Source organism: Esox lucius, chromosome 8 (genome assembly GCF_011004845.1).
Source record: "Esox lucius isolate fEsoLuc1 chromosome 8, fEsoLuc1.pri, whole genome shotgun sequence".
Taxonomy (NCBI): domain Eukaryota; kingdom Metazoa; phylum Chordata; class Actinopteri; order Esociformes; family Esocidae; genus Esox; species Esox lucius.
In genome coordinates, this window is record NC_047576.1 from 12,021,480 (window position 1) to 12,048,209 (window position 26,730).

The 26,730-nt window shown below is 42.0% G+C and overlaps 1 protein-coding gene across 1 annotated transcript; it reads left to right on the forward strand.

The window, feature by feature from the left end:
- The first annotated feature begins 305 nt into the window (after window positions 1–305).
- fgf22 (fibroblast growth factor 22) lies at window positions 306–26,730 on the forward strand. Its single transcript, XM_010871621.3, has 3 exons — window positions 306–1,296; window positions 25,253–25,356; window positions 26,445–26,730. The coding sequence occupies exons 1-3, from the start codon at window positions 945–947 to the stop codon at window positions 26,637–26,639; spliced, it is 651 nt and encodes a 216-aa protein (XP_010869923.1). The 5' UTR covers window positions 306–944; the 3' UTR covers window positions 26,640–26,730.

Sequence of the window (26,730 nt, forward strand, 5' to 3'; positions counted from 1 at the left end):
ATGGTGCAGAGTGCAAAGCCGCTCATTCATTTCAGTTATGAATGACTGTGGCCCCACCCCTCTTAATTTAACCCCTTAGATGCTAGCCCTGCCCAGGATAAAATGCAGGAGAAGCCTAATCCTCCATTTACACCTAGACTGACTGCACAGGAGAGAGGGCATACATTTACTGCTTTACTGCTTCATACAGGTCTCTCTCTCTCTTGCACTCGCTCTATCACTCAGAGGCTGCTGCCTCTCTCCCTCAAACGCACAGTCTATTTTTCTTTTTTCTCGCTCTCCCTTTCTCTGTCTAACCCTTTTCATTTCTTTCTTTCTCCTGTCTCTCTCTCACTCTCTCTCTTTCACACACACACACACACACACACACACTTTCTCTTTATATCACACTCTCATACCCAATTACACACGCACACACAGTCACTTCCAATCCCTCATTCAACTCACTGTCAGCCACGGGTCAAAACCACAGACAAGCACCTTATTCCAATCCCGCTGGAGAGAGGAGCACTGCAAAGTTCACTCAGCACAGGACAGGACACTGACTGACTGACTCAGCAGCTGGGAAGAAGGACGGAAGCCAAGGAGCAGAACAGGCTTCAGAAGAACAGGGAAAACAACAGAAAATGACAGATTGCTTTTGGCAAAGGAATTACTGAATGTATTGTTTTCAGGACGGAGTGAGTAAATAGTCTCGAAAGAGAAAGGAGTTTAGCATCGGAGCCCTGAAGAGACTGAGCCATATGCGGCAGAGGGCTGGTTGGAACTCCGGTTCTTCACGGCTCTGCTGACTGGTCCTCGGTGACAGGGACCGCTGCCTCTTTGATCGCCCTCCCAACTTCCCGAGCAAAACCCCTCAACCGGAGCGCACCCCCCGGGTCTCCGTCCCACCGGGCAGCATGCCTACTGCCTGCGCAAGGTGCACCTTGGGAATCTGACCCACCATGTGCAGATGGATGCCGCCCATTGCTGGTCTCCGTCCTGACCTTGCTGCCACTGGCACTGCCCATGCCAGGCGGCCCCCACTGCCCAGCGCTGCCTCCCTCTGCCTGGCGTGCCTCACCCTGTTCCTGGTGGCTGGCACGGCTCTGGGGGGCTGCCCGCCTGGGGTAGCGCATGATCCCCTCCAAGTGCTGTCGAGGGGCGTCAACTGGACACTGGAGAGGCACGCGCGTAGTTACAATTACCTAGAGGGCGACGTCCGGCTCCGGCGGCTGTACTCCGCCAACAAGTTCTTCCTCTATATCGACAAAACAGGCAAGGTGGATGGAACCAGACGGAAAAACTACGCTGAAAGTGAGTAAGCTGGTGCTATCTTTCGTCCCTGTTTCTTAAGTGACAGAGAAGAGTAAGGGATGCCTGTGACGCTGTATTCTCTTTTATGGTGGTGTAAACTCTTATCTGAATATTTTTATAGCTGTTCATAGTGGTTTCATTGGTCTGTGTCAGACTTTTGCTCTCATTTGTTTTCTGTTTGGAGCGGGAGGCGTTGCTAGGTTTAGCTGGGAATACCCAGTGTGGATTCAGCCACATGGGAAACCCGGTGTTTACAGCAAGGCAGACTTGAGGAAAGACACTGTGTATCAGTTCGTCATGCAAACTGTGCTTGGGGGGAAAAAAAATGTCCTTTTCACATTTGATTAATTTGTCAAAACTGTGTGGAAAGTCCTCCAGTTGCAAGGAGCACCCGCTAACCATTGTCACATATTATGCGAGTGAAGCAACTGCCTGTTTTCTTTACTGTCTTCTCACTCAGTTGGTTTTGAACGCATTAAAGCGATTGCTGGGATAAATTGCAGTCTCTTTGATTAAAAGTAGAGAACCCAGAACAGCCAGTACCATAGATCCTGTGTGACAACTTCAAACCAGACTGTAGAGCCGGCTTCACATCCGTATAACCAGTGCACTGGGGTCAGCAGTGCTGTGTAATGTATGTTGACCGTCTGAGATGATCCATATACCCAGCAAAGTGTTAAATCAGACTTCTTAACACCTGTTATCATCTCAGGAGGAGTAGCAGTCCTAGTTTTCCCAGAATGCACTGCACTGCATCTGATAACACTAATAGGGATGTTTGAGAGGAGGGTGGTGTATGGGGCATTGGTGCCAATCCCTCCACAATCTCAATCAATGATCTCTTTCTGACTGCTGACCAGGTCAGATGAGTTGCCTGTGGTCATGAACTGACTTCCCAGCGTCAACTGGATAGACTTGAGATCTTTATGACTTTGACGGATATTATGTGTTTAGTCTAAGATGCCTATTTACATAAGTGGATGAGTCAGGGTTTTTCAAAGCTACGGAGATAATACCAAGGACATTGTTCCACTTTTATCTCAGGGTGTACTTAGATTTTACATTATTTTAAATTGAGCAAGAGAAGACATTGTTAAGCTCTTTTAGAAAGCTGCAAAGTGATGCATCTAAATTGGGAGATCTGTGGCTTTCCGGGGTCTTGTCAGGAGTGTTTAGTCGGGGAGTGGTTCATGTATAGAGTGTTTCCCAGTGAAAAAGTGCAGCCCCCAAATGCAATGCTCTCATACTCTTTACCAACCATCCTCTCATTTCCTGCCCTGGAAAGAAAGATTCTCTATGAACACTAAAGCACATTAAGGGTGGGTACCTGCCTGCACCCCACTCTGCCAAACTGGTGGTCATTCAGGCTTTGCCTTGAAATGAGTTGAACAACAACAAGGTTGAGGCCATGATGTGGTCATACCTCACAATGAGATGACCTGGTTAGGTCTATTCTGAGTTAGGTCTATTCTCATCATTGCGTGAAGGCTTTTTCAACTTTAAACCTCTTGACCTATAGAATGACTTGATACTGATACGGTCATTGTGCTATAGATTAGAGAGGGGCGAATAGGAAGAAGCACTGCATTATTAATGAGCTTCCATTGACACAGATACAATACTGTCGTGGTTAAAAGAGAGCAGATTGCCTTTGCCTTGGTTGGCACAGTAGATTTTTGTGTTGAGTTGATTACAAATTCTCAAGTGTCTAACAAAACATGAAGAAACAGCAATTGTGTTATTGTTCACACACATCACACATGAGCATAATACAAATGGGCATGCACACATTACACACACTCATTCATAAACAAATCACACACACACACATTCATAAAAAAATCACACACCCACACACAAAAACACCCACACACACACACATACACACACACAAGTTGTCATGCATATTTTATCTTCATCAGACCCTTGCTGGTATGAGTTGTGAAGCATAACTCTGCAGAGCTCTGAATTCTGTCCTTAGCAAAGCCCCTCCTTGTCCCCTGTCTTGCCCTTATGGTCTGTCGACACAGCTACTATGCCCCAACAGCCTTTGCTACGCCCTGAAGCCCTTGCCCCACTCAGTTTTTCCAGCCCCTGCTCCCAACCTCTCAGGTGCAAAAACAGTTTGAATTAGTCAACAGGCCCTCTGCTAATTGAGGTTGGAAAATATTGTATCAATCCCAGTGGACCAGAGTATGGAACAGCTGAGAGAAGAGGCAGGAACTCTGAGGGAGACAGCGAGGGAGAGAGAGAGAAGGAGGCAGAGAGAGAGAGACAGCTGGGCAGACAGAAAGAGTGAGAGGGGAGTGAGACACAGAGAGAGAGAAAGAGGGAGAGAGAGATATAGAGAGAATGAGGGAGAGAGAGATATAGAGAGAATGAGGGAGAGAGAGATATAGAGAGAATGAGGGAGAGAGAGATATAGAGAGAATGAGGGAGAGAGAGATATAGAGAGAATGAGGGAGAGAGAGATATAGAGAGAATGAGGGAGAGACAGATATAGAGAGAATGAGGGAGAGAGAGATATAGAGAGAATGAGGGAGAGAGAGATATAGAGAGAATGAGGGAGAGAGAGATATAGAGAGAATGAGGGAGAGAGAGATATAGAGAGAATGAGGGAGAGAGAGATATAGAGAGAATGAGGGAGAGAGAGATATAGAGAGAATGAGGGAGAGAGAGATATAGAGAGAATGAGGGAGAGAGAGATATAGAGAGAATGAGGGAGAGAGAGATATAGAGAGAATGAGGGAGAGACAGATATAGAGAGAATGAGGGAGAGACAGATATAGAGAGAATGAGGGAGAGAGAGATATAGAGAGAATGAGGGAGAGAGAGACCGGGAGGTCTGAGAGGAACGGGTACACATGGGAATTCTAGTCCAACATTTGAAAGGTTAAGATGTCATTTTCACATCTAGATGAATTAAACCGTCAGGCCAGGAAACAAACTGGTTTGTGTTCATGTGTGTTGCTGTGTTTAGGTACAACATAATGCAAATGTTTAGGTAGCTACACCTGTGGTAAATTGGAACGTAACACTTGGTCAGTTCTGGACTGGATCTGGTCCCAATGTCAACTGCATAAATTAACAAATCATCTCAATCAGATCTGAACAGTAAAGCAGTCTTTTTTGTTCTTCTGCTATTGAGCACAAGTCAGATATAAGTGTAATCCTGAAACGTAATTGTCACAGGCAAACTGTATCTGTACAGCTCTTTGAAGTAGTATATTTTGTTAATCAAAAAGATCTAGATATCCATCAAAGATAATAAAGTGTGTGACAACCAAGCCAATGAAAGCTAACTTGTAAAATTAAGATAAAACTCTTGCTTAGTAGGCCTTCATATGATTACAAAGGCTGTGTCAACAAGGCACTAAAAATAGTATGTTGAAAAAATAATGAGAGGAGAGATTTTTTTTTGACTGATTGGGGCTCAGCATGTTTTCCTTTTTAGCCAATGGAAGACTTACAGTGATCGAAGGGAAAAGCAAATTAAGGTGTTTACGAAGCTTTGAAAGTCTGCATGTATCATATCCTGTCCCAGGTCATAGGTCATACCATGCTTATTAAACACCAATTGAATCTAAAAAAACATTGTATATTTCATCAACATAAGTCAGAAGCATTTATTGTATTATAAAATGTAAAAAGGATGATTTGGGTCACAAAATCAGTCTTTGTGAAAACCTAGCTTGGTACGTGAGTGCGTCACAGTCTAAATTAATGTTGGGATTGGATAAAAAATATACAAACAATGAATTCCCCCTTTTGACAAACTGCATGTGCAATAGTCTAAGAGACAAAAAGCTGGGGTATGCCGTGCCTTCCTGCCATCTGGACTTTGCCAAGACTGCATAAAGCAACACACAGTTCCCTGTGTAAATAGAGCTGATGCTAGGATATATGGATAACATTTATATTCAACGGACATTAGCATATAATTTGGTGGGCTTTCAAATCTGTGACTGATGTGTTGTGTTGGTAAGTACATTTTGTGTAGCTACAGTAGCAGGGATAGTTAGCAAGCTAATGTTTTGCTAGATTATTTGATACTATGCTACAGCAAATCCTACAAAATCCTACAATTGTGTTCTGTAACTAGTTAAATATTAGCCTGTTACATTGATTTGCAATGCTTACATTGGACCTGATGGCAGGTTTACAATTAATTACAAACTAAATATTTTTTCAAATATAATACATTGGTTGTTGCTATCTTCAGAAAACTGTGATTTGACAGAGAACAGCTCGCTAACAATTAAGCAGGCTAACAAATAGATTGGCTTAATCAAATTCTAAAACAGATGCTAACAAATACCTTGCATAGCTTGAAACAATTCACTACTGCCATTTTTGTTTTGACTAAATGGCAAAGACACCCCCAAAAACAGTTATATGAAACCAGAATAACACTTCCAAAAGGGGTGCACACTGCTGGCAAGATTGAAATGGACAAGACTGAAAACTAGGTAGAATCGTTGAGTTCAGTGGCTCTTTAACGAGAGCCCTACAGCTCTACATACTAAAACCAATCACTGAGTAGGGAGACCACCGAAGTGGGGAGATGTAGTACTGCCGCCTTTGGTGGATTAACAAAGAGCAGGTACTCCAGCTCTAATGACTGATTGCGCTTGTGTGTTTGTCACCTTTTGCATGCCTGCCCAACCTGAGACAGCTTTCAATGAGCCCTGTTTTTCTATATTGAAGACTTAAACAGCATCTAGGCTGTTGACCACCAAAGCAACCATTAAGGCAGTTGTTTAACATTGCACACAACCCATTAAATATATTCTCAGAATGATTTGTTTAATAGTGTTCGCTTTCTTATTTAAGTGGAGCACACTTTATTAACAATATATTAGTGCAAATAATGTAATTTAAATGTATTCCCTCACCCACATACCTATTTCAGGATGCACATTCTGTTAATTTAGAAACATGTTATTTGTCATTTGGTTTATGGACACAACAAAATAAAATTGTGATTTGTGAAAGTTTTTTTTAAGTAATGTTTAAGTAACTTACATTGTAATCAAACCAATATTTTAAATGGTATGCAGTTCATGCCAAATTAAAAGGTGTATATCCTTTTGACAAGATTTGTCATGTGAATGAGACTCTTTTTTCATAGTTCAGTTTTTCATTTTCATTTCATGATTGGCTTAAGTTTAGTTTTCATTCCTTCATTTGAAATTTGCCTTCCTTTTGGAGAGTAAATTCAGAAATGTTGAATGGACCTCTGTTCTGTTGGATGATTGTGCATGGCTATGATAGGATTCTTATTTATTGCTTTTTTCTAAGGTCCTTATTAATTGGCAGTCACAGAAATGTCTAAGCCATTTTCACATTTCACTTTGGGTGTGTGTGGATGATGGCATCAAACAGTTGATTAACCTCCAAGCTATGGCATGTTGGACGCATTCAACCTGAGGAAATAAAATCATATGACAAGTATTTTCGGAGAGAAGTCATTTGAATTAAAATATGATTGCTTTGCTATGCTTCATTTTATAGTTTTATACTTTCTGCATTTCTGCAGTGCTCACCAAGAGGTGGTGTCTTGTTTAACACATTTCTCTTAAGTTTAGCTTAGAAAAATCCTGCTGTTTGATGTGAAACTTTTCCTTTGCAATTTGTTCATGAGTATTTGACTTGGATCAGGTCTATAGGAAGAAAATCTTCCACCCCAGAATATGTTATGGGAAAAAAAATGTTTTTTTTTGAGAGAGGGGAAACTGTCACTTTACCAGAGAAGGACAGGATTAAAAAGACAGGATAAATTGCTGCTCAGGCATATGTTTAGCTTCCTGTGAAAACCTTTGGCATTAGTAATGTTAGATTATGATATAATGGGCATCCTGAGCATGCAATACCGTGTGTAACATTATTTTTGTTCCTGATACTGAAACAAGGAGCGGAAGAACTGGAAGAATTATTTCTCAGACTTGTTTTCAGACTTACTTCTATAACTTTTTGCATGACATTTGCCTGGTATTACACTAGACACTTTGTGTTGGGTATTAAGTTGGCCCTTCTGAAGGCGTGAGAAAGTTATATTGTGCCTTGAATAAAATATAATAAATAAAACTCCTCCTGAGTCGGACTGACTTAGGTGAGTGACTGGATCAACAGCATAGAGTATTAGCGAATAAGGGAAACACCTGACTAAAGACAGGCTGTTTTGAATAGGGAGAGAGCACATATGTTAAGGAGTGACAGAGAGGGCTGAGATGTGCTCTGCTTAGCATTGTGGTGGACATTTAAATGGTAAGAGAGCTGCAGTCGTTTCCTTTGCTCATTACACCTTCTGCAATATTTCCTCTAAAACTCAAAAAGGCAAACCCCCCCGAATCCTGATGCTTTAATCCTTCTAAATTTGGAAAGTGGACATAGCCTGAGGGGGAAACTCTCAAAATCAATCTCATGTCAGCTGTTCCTGGCATTCAGAGGCCAAAACCTCAGTAAAACACACACTTGTGAACTGTGCACAGGTATGTTTTATTTCATTGTGTGCATACATGCGTACACACACGCGCACCCACACACACACACACACAAACACACACACACACAAACACATACACACAGGGAATGTTTCAGAACTTTTGTTGCTGTAGCACTGTAACAACAAGGCTTCTAACGCCAGAGTTTGATAATATGAATGGAAAGTGTTTAGATAGAAATTAGCAGATAAAAGAATTCTGTCTAGCCCTAGCCCCTTACCGTTCCTTACTGAGTTCATCACTGGGTTTATTGAGTCGGACTTTGGCTCACTCCTTTTTAGATTTCTATTAAGGAAACCTTTTCAAGACTCAGCGCCAATAAGGCAACCTTCCATATAAGGCACTACCCAAGATCCTCTGCTCTTCTCCCATTAGACAGAATAACGTAACATTCGAGAATAAGGGACCGAAAGTACAATCCCAAAATAAAGGTCTCAGAACATCAAGTGTGCGTGTATTTACATCTACATTAGAGAGAGATAAACGTGGAAGAACGGAAACAATTACGGTGTGTCAGAGTGCCAAAAACAACCCTTTCCTAATAACGTTATTCGGCTCTGTCTACCGGCTACAAAGATTAATACACTGCAGAGTCCAAGCAATGCTCCCTACATGATTTATGGTCCTCACACACCATTCTAATGACCTCCAATACATTTACAGTAGGTAATGCATTGTTATACACAGACTGTAGGCCAAAGGCGTAGGTTTCCAGAGAATAGAGCACAGCGTTTGCCTCAACGAGCGGCCATTAGCACTGTTATTGTTAGAGTTTTCTGTGTGTGGAAGGGGTATAATAAGTATTAATTAGATCAGCTGGGAAACGCCAGTCAGCCAGTCCAACAGCACCATATGTTTGGAATCGTCATCTGCCAAAGGAAATATTGTCAGCATCACTCAGCCCACGGCTTGAATCCGGCCGCTCCATAACATGGCAACGGATACTTGTCTTAAGATCGGCGCTGCACCACTCTGCGAGGTGCAGGATATGGACGGGCCCTCCCTCCAGCCAACAGCCCGGGTTTCAATGATTTTGTTTAGACTTTTTCAATGAAGATCTTTCAGCTGGGATGGAGCCAGGCGTCATGTCTTGGAAAGCGTCAAGCTGTAAGAGGAGCTTTCTAGACGAGGACAAATATTTAAGAAAAAGAGGGACAACTTGGAAACATGGAAATCAAGTCATGCCTGAGTGGAGAGTTTAAAAGTTGCACACATTTGACTCGAAATCACAGGGACCCTGGGTGTGAGTACGGAGCGGTAAAATGAATAAAACAATAACAACTAAGCTTGTGTAGCAGACATATCTGCCGGGCAAGCTTGCCCTGACATTAGCGTTGGACAGATACTATTTCTGGTCATAAAGGAACCAATAAGACACAGTAAAACCGGGCTAGTTTTGGACACCACACACCCTTTACACTCAGGTGAATCTGGGCCTCTGCCACCCCACACTTTCCTGAGCCTTGCAGTCTGGGGCCTGTCCAGAGGGACCCGCCCGTCTGCCTCATCTGTCTGTCGTTGTGTGGAAAACTCTCTGGACCCACGTCCCTCACATCAGCAACCTGCCTCCGTGGCTGGGAGGAAATACTGACCTGCTGTAAGGCTACTGAAAAAGACACTCCATTGACTGCTACTATGTGTCTAATTACTGCTACACGAACTTCAAATGTTGTCACAGTGAATTTTACTGGAATGGAAAGCTTTGCTGGTTATTTAATGTTGCTGTACTTTATTATTACTATTACTATTATTATTATCTTCATATGATTATTATACAGTGGTGATTTAAATTGTTAAATTTAGTGGCAGTAATACAGTGGTGTGGGACATGCTTTGTACGTTTCTAGAACAGGAAATGATTAATACAGGTGTGAGTAGTGAGTGTTTTTTCCTGAGAAGTGAACCCTGACCCTTATATAGGACCAGACCACACCCTGACAGACAGACATCTACATTGCAACAAAACGAGAGCAGTACGCCCTTGAACTACAACAATATTCAAAATAGGAGGAATTCCCTGTCATAGTTTATGTTCATGCAAAGGAAAGAGCCGGTCTAAAGACTATCAAATGCAATGCAACCTTTTTTTTATGCATTTTCTGGAAGTGGATAATGAATGCAAATTTGAAAGTCTAAAAACAGCAACTCCCCCGGTCCCTGCATACCATCAAGTTTAGACCCAACCTTCCACTGGAAGGGCATTACATACCCGTCCCCTGTACCTGCTTTGTATCGGAGGGAGCGTTTAGCTAAATGAACATGAGCAGGATGTAAGTGGCGTGTCAGAGCTCTTTGTGAACTTGGACGTGTGTGTTGCGGAACGCATATGCAATGTTTATACTGCGCCATTGTAGGAGCATGAATTGGACTCTAAACTGAAAAATATGTGTTTCCTTCGCCTAATGCGTAATCAGAGCCAGACCTCACCTTGCAGTAGATTCAGATGGCTTTCCCTCTGCTCTGTCTGTGTGTGTGTAGGGAGGTCATGCTCTTCATTAAGGCACAGAGGGAGGAGAGAGAAGAGGGGGTATACGGTAACATCACTTTCATATGGGATGGTGCCTTCGGTTATCTGATAACTGAGCGTCTATTTTAGAATGACCATGGCTAACGTTGTGGCACCAAGAGCGGGTGATGAAAGTCCCCCTCTTGAAGCCTGCCAACATCCGCAGCCAGGCATCCCCAAACAGAATGCTTGGATGTGTTTAAAAATGCAGGTCTTTGCCGCGCCTTTGCCAATGACAGTTGCAGGGGCTGCAACCTGAGCCGATGTGTCTGCGTGTGTGTGTGTGTGTGTGTCTGGTGACTGGGATGAGCAGACAGGGTCTAGCTGCCAGCCTTTCCCCCTTCCCCCTCCTCCCCCCTCCTCTCCCTCTCCTCCCCTGCTGTGGGTAGGATTGAGGTCAGGGCCCTTTGGCCAGTGGAGCAAGTGACAGTTCTGACAGGGCCCTATTTTCCCTCTTGTGCCGGCTGTCACCTCCCTGTCTGCCCATCTCATTTCAATGGTGTAAATACGGGGCAAACTGAGGCTAGGGAGACTACTCCATGTTATATTCATCCGGTTGAGCTTGTCTACGTCTCTGAAGTCAACCAGACAGGCCACCCAACCTCGACACACACATCTCGTCTCACCCTGGTTGTTACGGGAACACGGAACCTATTTCTTCCACAGTCCCTCGATCATTTGGAAACGGGGAGGTTCAAAAAGAAACCAGAAGAAGTCAGATGTCATCACTGAGCTGGATAAGGTTATTTATGGGTAAAGTAAACTAAATGAAGTTCATATGAGTTATTGAACTATGTCAATGTAGTTGGTGAAAAAACTATTATTTAAAAAAATCGAATTATTCTATCTGGGGCAGAGTTGGATGTTTAGCCAAAAGGGGTGGGGGGAGGGGCAGGATATGTCTAGCAACAAGATCGCTTCTGGGTATCTAATGCCTATCACTGGCCTGAACGCCACAACATGTTCTCCAACAGGTTGCACTGTAGTTTGACCCTGTGCCCTTCCAAACTATGTGTCTGTGTGATGTGTTCTGGGAGGGTGGACAAATAAAGAGAACAGAAGACACATTTCCATTGTTTGTTCTAACAATGAGGGACGAAAATGTGTTGTATTCAGATGGCATGTAGCTTCACATTCTCGGTGTACCTCAGTGTTGGAAACCCTCTGTTTAACCTGACATTCTCTGGTTAAGTTCAGATGTGGCTCTTCCTGAATGTGTTGCAAGTTTTTTCCAAAGGGCCACCATATGAAGGTAGGAAATGATAAACAAGATCTTGCTTTCCTCTGGTTCTGTTTCCAGTCTGAGAGGGCTGCTTGTACATATGTCTGGACAGAAAACCAACTACAGATGCAACTCCGACTCCAATTTAGTAACACTGGGGGAATGACCTCAGAATCCAATCCTGGCCGACCCCCTTCAGATAGCAAAATGCAGGAAACTGCAGAAGCTGTGAGTCATAAAGCGTGGGGTGAATCTGCACAAAACTATCTGTGAAGCCTTTGATAGCCTCTCGCTCGTTGCGGATGTGATGCATGATTTGGAAGCATTGTGCTCCCTCTCGCTCCCTGATTAAAGAAAACCTATGTTTTGGGTCAGCTGGCAACCCCCACTGTACCACACAGGCACAGACAGACGACCAGACCGCGGCTTCGTTAACCCCTTTCACCCACCCAATCCTTCAGTTGCACCCCACCCACCGCGCTGCACCTCCAGGCTGCCTCCGTGCCTCTACGTTTCATCAGTACTGGGGGATTGCTGTCTGAAAGTTCATGCTAAAGGTCATTAATATTAGTGATTGATATTCCATTACATTCTCACAGCTGAGTCTTAGCTGGCTTGATGAACTCAGTGTTTATAACTCAAGCAGCATGGAGAGTCAATCATTGCATGTTGGCATTCCAATTATGAGCACATCTTCAACCATGTGGTTGTGTTTACAGACGGAACAATTAGCTATCTGCGCAGCAGGACGGGAGGTCTCCCATAGTAAACTCTTTTACCCTATCTTGAATGAATCATGTCTGTAACAATGTTTACACACATTGGTCAGTTACGCAAAGTACCCCAAAGGCTACCAAAATGAATGGTTATGCGCGTTGTTTGCCTGTTTTCTGAAATGTTGTGTAAGAAATGTCACTGCCGTAAACTTTACTGCGTGTCTTTGGGTTAGTTCTCACTAGTCGTGGATCTTCGTTGTGAGGGATTTGCCCTGTCTTACTGTGTATAAATCAGAGCGACTAATCTCTGCATGGAGGGGATGGGCTAATTGGTCACATTTGACCCTAGCCCACTAGACTGTGGGAACGTGTGTTTTATCTGCAAGGGGTAATTGGTTAATGAAACACTTCCGCTACTCCACTAGATTGTCGTTCACCGGGTGGGGAGGGGGTGGAGACACACAGTGAGAGAGAGAGAGGGAGAGAAAGAAAGAGAAAAAAAGACAGAGACAGAAAGAGCGTTTGTGTGCGATGGTGGCCAAGGGGTAAAGTGTGTGTGTGTGCTGTCCAGAGAGAAAATGGCCGGATACGGAACTCCCCATGGCCATCTATGCAGAATTATCAGTTGTATCTGTCTCATAATGTCTTACACATTGTCCGATAGATTGATGTAGACCGATAAAACGATGGACTGATAAACTTCAATGGTGTGTGGCGTTACGGAATTCAAATTCCAATGTTTGTCTTTGAAGAATTGCTAAATCAAAATGCACTTTTATTCAAATGTTTTGCAGATGTGAAAGATGGTAATAATATATTTGACATGTAATAAAATCTTTCTGTCCAGTACTATATATTCCCACAATTATGATGATATCTGACATCCTACATTAGAGGAAAACATTAGCATGATCACCTAAAACCTTAAATTTCAAACTGTTCACTCATTTGTGTTTATTTGTTTTTAGAAATAAAATGTGCTATGTGAAGAATAAATGTTAGTACTGTACTTTACAGCTTTATGGTAAACTTTGTATCTTGGTTAAATAAAAGTTCACCTAATTGTAACATTCTGTCATGAAAAGCATGTGAATTAAAGAAACATTTGTTCTCAAGAGGGTAAATGGAAGAATTGCATAGAGGTAATGATAAAATAAAAAATAAAACAAAACAGGCTAATCCATCTCCTCAGTATTTTTTATACATTAACTCAAATTTGTATTAATTCCCTCAGATTTTTCTTCGGTTTTATCAGATGTTTTGTTTGTTCCCTTCATTTTATTTATTAATTCCCCAAATGTTTTCATTCATTCCCTAAATAGTTTTTATTTGTTCCCCCAATATGATTATTAATTCATTAGAACTAACCTTTATGTGTGGAACCTTTATGTGTGGAGTTGCTGCATTCATGTGCAATGGCTAATTGGCATAATAATTCAAAGGCTTGAAAACATGCTTGAAATATAAAGAGAAAAGAAACCTGTCTGTCTATGCTCACATGCTTTTAGAATATGGTTTGACCAAAAGAAAGAAATAGTTCCACCATGATAAGTCATTAATACCTTGAAATGAGTAACATATTTGAATTAATAAATAGTAATCTTCAATGGCCAGAGTTGATGGAGGGATGATTCAAAATGCAGATTTGGCAAGTTAACATGTCTTTATTCATATAAAATATCAGATTTATAGTATTTTACATATTGTTTCTATTGAAGTGTAGTTTTGGTATAACAGGTTGTTAAATGTCAATATTGATCTAAAGGCACAAATCCTGTTTGGCGACAGAGAACAATTATTACAGACAATCTAATGAGAGAATTATTTGTATTCAAATATATTCTGAATTAGGGGAAGCCATGCCAACGAGAAGAAAGGCGTCTCAATCAGAAAACAAAACGTCGGACTGTAAAAAAGCTAAAGTTACCAGTGTGAGACAATGTCTCAGAGGTCCCATCAAGTGGACCATTCATAAACGTAGGGCTCCCAGTTTGAGAGACCCTGAGAGTGAGCCAGATAGAGTGGGGCCCAAGCCGGCCGTCTTTTTGTCCCAAGCTGACCCCTGCTCTCTTGCTTGGCCTCTACGCTCCTCACCTGGCCTGTCCCACCATTGCCGTAACAGGATACCTGTAATTTGCTTTAATGGCCTTTGAAGTTCCCGGCTTATCCCCCAAGCACTTCTCCCGGCAGCAGCAATATAAAGGGGAAACTGGGCAGAGTGCTGTGCGGGCCCTGAAACTGTACCATAGTGGGATTGTGTGCGAGAGAATGTCACCCCTCACAGCCGGAGCCGAGGCAGTGTGAGAGTCAGCTTTCACCTGAGCAACGGCCCGTTCACTCGTACACACTAACACACGCAGTTGTGTATTTCTATACTTGTGGGGACCACGTTCCCTAACCCTAAACTAACCATGCCCTAACCTTAACTTAACCCTAGCCTTAACCTCAATAACCTACCATTTATGCCCAGACTTAATCTAGTCCTAATGCCTAACCCTAATCTGTAATGTCTAAACTTTAACGTAAACTAAAACACTAGCCATAATTGTAAGGGACAGTTCGTTATTCATTGGGGGGGGGGGGCTGGTCAAACTCAGGGATTAATAAAGAAGTACCACATGCCTCAACTAAAACACGATTTCCACTTGACCCTCTCCTTGCATTTAAAAAGAAAACAACACCCACCCTCTATAAATACAGCCCTGGAAAAAATTAAGAGACCACTGCACCTTTTTCTTTCCTTCCCAAAAACGTTGAAAAGGAAAGTTTTGAGTGAGGAACGGAAGAATTCAATTTGCAGTGGCCTCTTGATTTTAACCCTTCTTTTCCCCACTCAAAACCTGCCTTTTCAACTTTTTTGGAAAGGAAAGAAAAAGGTGCAGTGGTCTCTTAATTGCTTCTGGAGCTGTATAACATCCACAGTAAAAATAAAAAAGAAGGCGTCACAAAAATGATATTAACGTGCAACAGCAAAAAATTGCTTTGTCCACTGACAGTCCACTTGGAGCAAACCAAAGATCTTCCTGTGGTCCCAATGTGAGCTGTAGACAAAAATGAGCTTAGGGTTACAATCTTCTAAGTTATGTTGAGTAGAGTTCTTTACAGGTCCAAAATGTTAGACCTGTTCCGAAATAAACTTAAGTCTTTCCCACTAGACCAGATATGCTCAAAATAAAAACAAATAAAAAAGGAATCCTGTTCATTCAGAACTGAATATAGAAAGGAAACATCATTGGCATGGTGTTGCCTGTCTCAAAAATAGGCCAAACAGGCATTTTGGCTAAATTAGTAAATTCCTTAACCATATACAGCAATTATTTAGTGCAATTGCTCAGTAACAACATGACTAGGTGTCTAAATAAAGAGCTGGCTATCAAAAACACACAGAGTTGTTATTATGGACTGATGGCCATGACTGGCCTTGTTAGTTCATGTTGACTTTTCCTGATATTTTTTCCAGAATAGAGGAATTAAAATTGAAAGAGTGTATACTTCCAATTGGCTGGAGGCTTTTAAAAATCACTAAAAATCACAATATATACACAAAGGATACTGATAAAAATCAGTATCCTTTGCGCTGGCGTATCACCTGGAATTTACAGGGTACATAAGTGGGTGCCATTTACTTAGCCAGCTTGCTGGAAATGTGAATCACTTTACTAGCTATCAATACTGAAGATAATGGATGTTATCCAAAGTTAGTTAATCATTGTCATACAGATGCTATCGAATGATTAGCATTTATCTTGATCATATTGCAACAAACGCTAATTTATATCAAAGACTGTGTTGCAATATTTGCAGCCTGTGAAAAACATAGGGTGTGGTGATCAATTGTTTAAGTGAGGTGAAGGGCAGTTCAGAAGCATATCAATGTCAATTGATATAGCAGATAGAAATTCCAAGAATAGAGCAGACATAATTCTACCATTCTACTTGTTGGATAGTGCTAATTGTTATACATTTTATATTCCTACATGAACATTCATAAAAATGTAGGCTACTGAACACCGCCCAATATTCCTTTGGGGAAGGATGGAATAAATTAAGATAATCAGAAAAAACACTTTAAAACTTTTCAAAAAATAACATTTCCCTCCCCTGTGCCCTCCCCAAAAAACACTCAGCTCTCCACAGTGCAAAAACAAAATTTCCAACAACCTCCCCAATGTTTGACCAGGCCAACCACCCCAGAAAAAATCGACCTGACCCTAAGCTTAACCCTAAATCTCACCACTAAGCCAGAAATTGACTTTGCCTTCATCAGAACTGGCAAAAGGTCCTGTTAAGAGTAGTTTTTACTGTTCTTTTTTTCATGGTTTACTATCCTGTGAGGACTTCTGATCCTAATTTGATTTGTTAAACTAAAACACTCACACACACAGACACACAAATACAGGCTTTTTTTGGTGTACACACCTTAACCATTGGCAATGATGGTTTGAGGACAATTGAGCCAGAATTGGCATGAGTCCATTTTTTAGTCTTGCACTATGGAATTTGTCACTGAATGCTCATTTGTCAACTGTAGACATTATAGTACATGGTTTACGCTGCCTGCAGGCTTGTAAAACTGCTGTACTGTATATTAGCTACAGTATGGCACTAGGGGATAATGTGACTGTTGTCTAAACACTGCAGAATTTGCTTCTTTCACTGCTGAAATGTTCTGTTATTTGCACATGCCATTGTAATGCATAGTTGTCTACGCAATGTAAACCATTTCTCGCTGCTCAACTGCCATGATAGGGTAGATGATGTTTGAAGTCATTGAGAATCTGCCATGATTAAATATCGTTCCCCAGCCCAATATCAATGCATCCTTCTCATAACCTGTCTACGCTGACGGTCTGTGGAGCCGTCCAGTGGGTACGGAGTATGTCTGTGCTAGTCTATGTCAACACACACAAAGAGTCAAGCAATGAGTGTGAATGGATAGACTAAAAGACAGCCGGCTAAAATTGTTATCAGGCACATCGATGCTCTCAATCCCCCCAAAAGGAATTTGGGAACAACCGGTGAGATCTAGGCAGGGAAGGAGAAAGCTCCGCCAGCTCTCTTTCCTTTCGGTTCGCCTTCCTGTCAATCTTTCGTTGTTATCCTGCCGCCGGCTGGGACAAATGTGAAGAGAGTATACAGGTACATCTGGGTTGGCCTTCCTCTAAGACCAATTCTCTTTCCTCCAGGTATCGTCTTAATTGCTCCGCAATTGTACATTCATACAGAACCAGTCAAAATACATGTGCAAACTTTTGACTGGTACTGTATGTATGATATATGGCAAATGATATGAAGATATATGATATATACAGTGGATACAGAATGTATAGAATGTTGCTTAGTTTATCCTATAATTTAAATTTGTTATGGTGCATTGATTTTACATGTAATACAAGTGCTATATATAACAACTGCTTCTCTCTCACTGATGAACAAACCTTTTGACCCCTACTGGTTTGGAAGTAGTGCTCAGGGAATTCTCCCCCAATTGGCTAATCAAGATTTCTCTCGCATGCTTCTAAATTTGTTGCAGAAGTCGATATTTCAGTGTAATTCTCAATCACTCACCCACCCAAGCAGTGGATTGGTTGGTCATGGTATGGGGCTCTATGGGTCTGTCTCCCCTTGCCCGGCCTTGTACCAAACATTGAGACTGAGCCTGATCAATGCTGCTTCCTGTTTGTCCCTGACCTCCTCCTCAGACACGGGTTAATGGGAAAGACATGTGGCCACAGGCACCAAGTGGCACCCTGACCCAAACAGGCCCTGTTGCTTGCTCCCTCCCTGCTCTAACATGAAAGTGGCCATCTTTGCTTTCATTTCATGAAGGTACTTGGCCAATCAATGCACAGAGCGTTTACCTACATCTACTTCTCTCAGTTCAATCAGAGTTCAAAACTGGATGTATATCAAGTGCAAACAGCATTCACAATATGCATCAAGTGTTGTGTAGTAATGCACTGAATAATATTGAAAGCTGTATTATATTACACACACACATATATATATATATATATATATATACACACAATATTTCTACTGCTCTTTCCCTGGACTGTGAGTTCAAGTACACTGACTGAATTACAAGGTCCTATGTGAGGACAGCCTGTCTCCCTTCTAGCCTCCCAGTAGACAACTGTGTCTCCTGTAAACAATCCCTTTCCATCGCAACACAGTCAGACTGGATGTTAATGGAAGATTAGGTTTCATACAGCCACTCATTAAAAACAGTAATTAATGGGTCAATATCACATGATCATGATAGAACTAAGCTTCCTGAAAATTAATCTAATTTAGCCAAAATGCAGTAGGTCCCTGATGAGAGATTCAGCATATATTAGCCATCTACAATAGAACTTCTCTATTACCAATTCTATTAGGAAACATCAATCATTTTGTAACAAACCAAAACCTAGCCAAGCTACTCTTTCATATTCAATGAAATTAATACAATTAAAAAAGCCTTTAAAATATGGGGGTCTATTTATTTGTAGTTTATTGAACAGACAATGAATGTAAAAATCTATGATATTTTACATTATAACAATCTCACATTTCAGACTCCTGTCTTCAGAACGTGAGGGCCGAATGATTGGCTAACCCTTATGGGCTCCATTAACTCGATGCCCTCAGAGCTGTGTTCAGAGAAAGAGAATGAGAAGTGAGCTTGCCAGTGACATGCTTCTGGCCTAAGACTTCTGTCAGCACCGCTTCAAGATCCCCCATATCCACATGGCGATGTTGGGTCAGCATTATGCTCTCAGGTTGTCAGCCTGGACACTGACTCCAGCCAATTAGATAATGATGTTTGTATTTTTAATGGCCTGCTAAATGCTGGTCAACTTAACGGTTCCAGTCATGTGAGCAGGTCATTTTCTTCACTCATTCTGTCCTGTATCCATTATTAAAGCCTGTGCATTTTGTTGAGTATCTTATCTGGAAGTGTGAACAATTGATTATGTAATTACTGGAGTAATCAAAAAAAGTTGCAGGTGAAAGTCCTTTAGAGGCAGACCTGGCTAGACTGAGAGGAGTCCCTCCTCCATCAGCCTTTCAAACACACACAAGCCACAAGGTAAAAGCCAGTGGTGTGAGCTTAAGCTCTTTTCTCTTCCTCCACTTCCCCCTTGCCTTTAGAGCTCCGCACAAAGGAGCAGGGTCTCAAGATGTCTAAAAACCACTAGATACTCATAAAAAGCGACGAGAAAAGGCCAAGAGGGGTCCATTGTCCTATTCTCCTTGCTACACAGCAGAGTTGGACTAAATGATTGGACTGATATAGCTCATATAAGACTATACGACTGCATTGAAGTCACAGACATGCAGTGAAGTCACAGATATGCATTGAAGTCACAGACATGCATTGGAGTCAAAGACATGCAGTGAAGTCACAGACATGCAGTGAAGTCACAGATATGCATTGAAGTCACAGACATGCAGTGAAGTCACAGACATGCATTGAAGTCACAGACATACATTGTTAAAGCTAGAATTCATTTTTCTTATCATTCATAGACTTTTTGTAATATAAAACTATAATAAGTATGAATTGTCTGTGTAGATCTAATATTCTGACATTTCTTAATAAGAATATGTTACTGTTGAGTTAAAAGTGATAAAACACTTGATAGCAGTCATTGTACATGTATAGTTTACCGCCTTGGTTCTTTTGAAATGACTTCAACCACCTATTAAGTTAATTCCCATGATAGTCTTTCAAGGTGTTTAAAGTAGTAATGAGTGATGCTGGCTTTGTCTGTTTTTTCCTTAATCACCCCCCCCATCCAACATATACACACACACCCACCCACACACAGTCACACACACACACACACACACACACACACACACACGCACACATCTTTTTACACACAGGTTTTTGCCCCGACTTTGTCCCCATCCTTCAGTCCTCCGAGGAGGTCAGCTCAGATCAAAGGTGCTGGTCACAGCCATTAGGCCCAGCAGTGGAGACCCAACATGAAAAGCTTGTGTTTTGAAAAGGAGGGCAAAGGAAAAAAAAACAACAGGGCCCTATCCATTTAAAAGGCAGGCAAACTGTGAAATAATTGAAAAGGTATGTCAATCAAGAGCAGGCGCCCAGTGGGAGTGTCTCCTGGTGGAGCACTGGGCTGTTGTGGGCTACGCAAGGGGACAACCCAAGAAAGTAAAGACCCATAAAGAAAAAAAAGGGTTTCCAAAAGAATCTCTCCTCGTTCAGTCTCTGTCGATTCTCCTCCTCCCTTATCCGTGCTTTTTAATTGTGATGGTCGCCCCCCCCCCCACAACATGCTACAATAAGCTCAGTCATTAATAAGATCTTGTCTCTCCTTCACCTCTCAGGTGGGTAACAAAGACTTATTGGGTGACCAAGGGGCAGGTTGGAGTCCCCCCCCCGTCCCCTTCTTATTACCAGCACCTACACCCTGTACCCACCCCCCCTCCTCCCATAGCATGAGTCTGACAAAAGGGACCCCGTGAGAGTGTCTCTAGCTTTCCTTTCTGCATTTTCTGTCAAGGTCAGAAAGGCTGAATGATCTGACGATGGGCTCACTTCCAAAAAAGGGGAATAGAAAGAAAAGCAAAAGAGTAAAAGAAGACTGGGCAAAAGACTTCTATGCTTTTTTTCAATCCCATAGAAGATAGAAAAATAGTCAGTACACACTTGGCTAGTCATGTATAGGGCAGGATTTGCCTGTAAAAGCAGCTTCAATTAATTGACAGCTCGGGCAAAAACATGTCAAAGAGCAAAAAGGAAACAAAAAATACTATACCCATTAACAGGGTAGATTACGTAGACAGTGGGTTAATAACAGCATGACTAGATTTTGTTCATTTCACAGACACCCTTATTCAAAGCAACATACAGAGGCAGTTAGGCTTCAGTGCCTTGCTCAATGGCAAAACTTCATGTTTTGTTTTTTTACCTTGGGGACATTCTGTTAATGACCTAACACTTTGCCCATAAGGCTGTCTACTGGTTACAAATAAATTCCTGTTCTCCCAGAATTAATTACATGCAATAACTGCTTAACTGGAATAAATCAAATGTTAACTGGAGTAAGTTAGATGTTAAATGGTGGAGGTCAGATGTTAACTGGAGTAACTCAGATGATAAATGGATTAAGTCAGATGTTAAATCGAGTAAGTCAGATGTTAACTAGAGTAATTCAGATGTTAACTGGAGTAAGTCAGATGATCAATGGAGCAAGTCAGATGTTAAATGTAGTAAGTCAGATGCTAAATGGAGTAAATCAGATGATAAATGGAGTAAGTCAGATGTTAAATGGAGTAAGTCAGATGTTAAATGGAGTAAGTCAGATGCTAAATGGAGTAAATCAGATGATAAATGGAGTAAGTCAGATGTTAAATGGAGTAAGTCAGATGCTAAATTGAATAAATCAGATGTTAAATGGAGTAAGTCAGATGTTAAATGGAGTAAGTCAGATGCTAACTGGAGTAAATCAGATGTTAAATGGGGTAAGGTTAACTGGAGTTGTTGCAGCTGGCCCACAATGTCAAATTCCCCTCATCTGTCCTTAGATCTGTTCTGAGCTACGCCACCATGTATGAAATAACAACAGTTATGAGAATGAAGGGATTGGTTGAGACTGATTTGACCTTGGTTGTAATGGACCATGCAACACTGTCTTTCTCAGCGGTATTAAAATGACCGTTGCTACAAAGGTTTTCTATAACATGCCTTCTTTTACCTCAGGGAAAATAATAATTGTGACCCCTTCATTCCTTTTCTTCATGCTGCTACATACTAGAGTGAGGAAGGCGCAGCACCCACTGTTCCTGAAACAGCAAATAATGGCAATTAGAGGCAGCAGCACTTTCAGGCACAAGTGGTTTTCATTCGACAGCTCACGTCCCCGTAAACTCCCGGTGAGTTCCCGTCACCAGCCGGCCTGGGCCTCGTTACTTATGAGGCACTTGCACGCTTGCTGCCACCGTAATGTGGTAGAAATGTTCTTATTTCCGCGACACATATTCCCTGGTGTTTGTAAACACAGCTTTTAAAGGCATAGTTGTCATCAAGGATCAGAGGGATGAGGGTGCAGCTGGATGGAGTGGTACCTGCCTGACCTGTTAGTCTGGGTGTGTCTAGCCCGTCCTCACCACGCAGCTGTGTGGAGGACGGGGCTCCGTTCACACATGTATCTCAGAGAAGAAAGACACTCAACAGGCCCCCTATTTATGTATCCCCTCTGTGCGTCTGATGTGGATGACATCACCTGGTAAGCATGGATAGTGATGTTACCAGCTGGGAGTCGGTGAACCGCTTCCATGCTTAATCAGCCATTAGAAGGACGGCCAAGCAGACACTATTAAAGGCGAGACAACTGTTGTTGTTTTTTTTTTCTGTTAAATAAGGCTTAGCTCCGATCTTGACTGAATTCCTCTGCGGCGCTCCATCTTTCACAGTTCAGAGACTGTTGCCCTAAAGTTGTTTGTGATGATGTCAAAATTAATGGTGTTGTACAAAAACAAAGGCATCAATGACTGAAACCAAACTTTGACCAATCAGAGTATCAAAACCAATGACACATTTTTTAAACGTTACTTCATGTGTATTTGTTCTGGCTTAGAACCAACACATCAGTTTCTAGGACCAGAACAGATACACTGCATTCACACATCTAAACACCACCAATTGTACCACACCGTGAATTATGCCACAATCCTGTTTGGACGTATAAAAGGTACCCAAAGGCGATTGCGTACAATTGAGTAGAAATGAATGGACTAGTTATGTGGCATTAGCTAATTATTTTTCAGAAACACTACTGCACCAATCCCACAATTCAACCCTTCCTGAAAGGAATAATACAGTGTGTTTGCGTCCTATAAATTGTTGAAGAGGGAACCATATTCAAACATTGTGCGTCAAAGATCTGCCGTGGGTGCCTTGTTCGACAATCCTACCTCAGAGGAATTACTATATGTAACTATTTGGTAAACCGCCATCACGTTCAGTATCAACATAAATTGGTGCAATTCAATTTGCTGTCAACACATCCCCAGTGCTATGTTCTTTAAAAAAATCGCTATTACGTTGCTCCTCAACATTTCACTATTACGTTGGTACTCGTCGGAGTCGATTCAAAAGGAAAAATGTCTCATTACGAATAACACTTATGGGTAATGGCTACAGTTTTTTAAGGGTTACGTTTAGGTACCGCAGTACTGTGGTTATAGTGTTGGGATGAAGGTGAAGGTTAATAAAAACACCTGTCTTAACAACACAAACTTCCACCCACCATCCCTGACCACAACGCCCTTTAACAAGCAGCCACTCTATTGAGTTATGAAAACGTTCATTATTGCCCCGGGGTCCGACAAATAAACAATACTTCTCATACGTTGTCACTGAACATAATCGCACGTCATTAAGAACCTACAGGGATACGTTGATGTTGAATGTAATAGCATTGCTGGTATGTTCATATATACTGAACGTAATTGCGTTTACTAAACTATAGTTTCATATGCACGTAATTACGGTGATGATGCTTTGCCTGAGAAACAACTTTAGGTAACCAGGCATGATCATAAGTCTATGACCACATTTCTCCTTTTTGATATTATTATACATTATCTTTATATGAGCCATCTAGATGCAGTCAGGCTTTGAAGTCAGGTGAAACTACAAAACGCAGTACAGCAGTACAGCAGGGATATTACTCATTATTTAATGTCATATTGAGTCACCCATTTCTGCCAACTATAGTTTTTCAAATTTTTTCCCCCTAAGTCGGGATTTACATGAATACATGAAGAAAGATGACAGTGGCTGGAGAGTAGCAGATGCTCAAACCCAGGTGACTACGTTTATGTTTCATTGGTGTATGGGTTTAACCAGCGTTCTTGCTTGGAAACCTACTCACTTTCCCCTTCAGCACATGTGGTTCTGCATGAGCAGTGTTGCAGCTCTGGTCTGGGCGCTTTGCAATGTTTACGGCTCCCACTTCATTTCCTACTGGCACAGGGTCCACATCTCCTTCAGCACCTGAACGTGTTGCTGTGTTTATAGGCCCGGTCCAAAGACAACAGCCCATTTGTTACCCTTGTTTCCTTTTTCAGCAACATATAGAGGTGTACAAACTCATAGAAGGAGAAAAAATACATCATATTTCTCGAGATACTTTCTTCTCCAAATTAGATTTCCACAGTTGTGTGTTTCTGTTGGGATGGATGTGTGCTCAGATCAGATAGAAGGCAACATCAGGGTGCCTTTGAAGGCAAAACTTTGCAAATAAAGCCAAGAGGAGTTTTGTAAGAGAGCTGCATATCCAGCAATTAGGTCCTATTCAAGCCCCGCGGTAAAACCCCTCAGGTCTTCTTCAAAACATTTTTCTCCATCGCCATGACAATGGCTGAGGCTGTTTTGTGTAGACTAAAACCAGATCGAGACCAAGCCACATGGGGCTTGTTTGCAATCAGTGCCCAGAGAAAACAATTAGCCAGCAGCGCTGCCAGGTCTTTCATGGGCAAAGTGGATAAGAGGTTGGCATAAGTGGCCGTCAGACACTGCTTTGTGTCTCCCTGCAAAAGCACCGGGTAACACCGGAGTGTCAGTGTCAGGTCTGAGATGATGGCACCTCCTCCCTGTGCAGGTGGGAGCCCATGATGCCCTAAAGTGCATAATACTTCAGAAAAAGGGTCATTCTGGATTGCAATTTATTTTCTTTCTTTTAACTAGTTAAAAAAGATTTTCCTCTAAATATTGTGTTTATCGTGTGTCTTTCTGTCTGACACAAAGTATTAATTTCTCTGCAGTCTAGTAGTTCTCGGTGAGCCAACTGTTGAGGAACTGGGTTCTAGATGTCTCTTCACAAAGGGATATGTTCACTGGTCTATTGTGCACGTACAGTTTTTTCCCAGTTTTGGAAAACAATGATCCTGAGAGCATATGGCTGCCTGGTTTCCTAATCAGTAATGATAGAGTGGTTTTTGAGTGGAAACTCCACTGTTCTAACAGAAACTCCTGTTCCTTCTTTTTTAGGCCTAATGGAAATCCGATCTGTCAGTGTTGGAGTGGTCGCCATCAAATCTGTCAGCACTGGACTGTATTTAGCTATGTCGAAAAAAGGCACCCTCTTTGGATCGGTAGGTACACCTTGCAACATTGATTCACAGGACAAAATGAGAGACTAGGGAACCCAATCGCTCCTCCAAACACAAATCAGTCCACTGATGGAAGTCATGGATGTCTACTCTAGGAAAATCAACCGCCGGCCTGAGTTGAAATATCAATCAAGGAAAAACACCTGGGTGCTGCCTGATAATAGCTAAAGTGATGCTTTCATAAAAATCTAGAAAAGAGGCTTGTTCCTCTGTCAAAATAAAAGGCCAAGAGTTGAGCTGAGAGGACAATAGAGACAGATGTTAAAGTTGTATGTGCCTTCTACTAACTGGTGTGCTCACACAACAGTTCTCTTATTCTTTCCCTCCCTCAGATAGAGAAATCAAAATCTGGCAATCAGTCAGTACTGTGAATCAGTGATGAGACGAGTTGCAGTTAATTTACCCTGCCACCAGAGTAAACAGGACGTAGATGAATAAATTCATTAAGCCTCCTAGAGCCTTCCCTTTCAACTCCCACTGAGTCTTCCCTTAAAGGCCATTAATCAGGAGAATCACGCTAGGCTGATGTTATCTCTTCTAAATAATGCTCTAGAATCTCTTGTCACGGTCATATCTTCATACCTACAGATAAAAAGCTCCTACCACCCATGGAAAAAAAGGCTAGACTTTGTTGGCTCGGCAGGGCTTGTATACTGACACAAATCACTGTTTCTTTTTTTAGACTAAGAAGTGGATCAAGGAAAAGATAACACTCAGACAGATGACTATGAAAACATATTAAATAGCAGAATAACACTTCATGTTGTTTTTTTTTCTCCTATTTTCAATTGTTCTATCGTCACCATAACAATCACAACATTATGTAATATTTTGCCATTCACTGTGGGGTTCTTTTTTTTTTTTAAGAATAACCATTGAAACAACTTACAGCAAATAAGTTCATTAACTACGCAGAAAGCCATGGACATTTAAAGTGCAACACCAGACACATACCCAAATTAAATCAGAGGTTGGTCCATGTTGCTGCTGTTGGTGACTTCTGATAATAATAAATAGTATACATCTGTGTTCTCTTTCACCCCCCCCCCCCCACCCCCCCCCCACCCCAGGTAAAGTACAGCCCCAACTGTAAGTTTAAGGAGCGCATTGAGGAAAACGGCTACAACACGTACGCCTCGCTGCGCTGGAAACATGGCGGCAGGCAGATGTTCGTGTCTTTGAATGGCAGGGGAAAACCCCGGCGGGGTCACAAAGCCCGGAGGAGACACCCTTCAACCCACTTCCTCCCTATGGTGCCCTCATAGCTTGAAAACGGATCTACAGCCAACTCACCACAGCCAGCTCACCACAGCCAGTTCACCACAGCCAGTTCACCACAGCCAGCTCACCACAGCC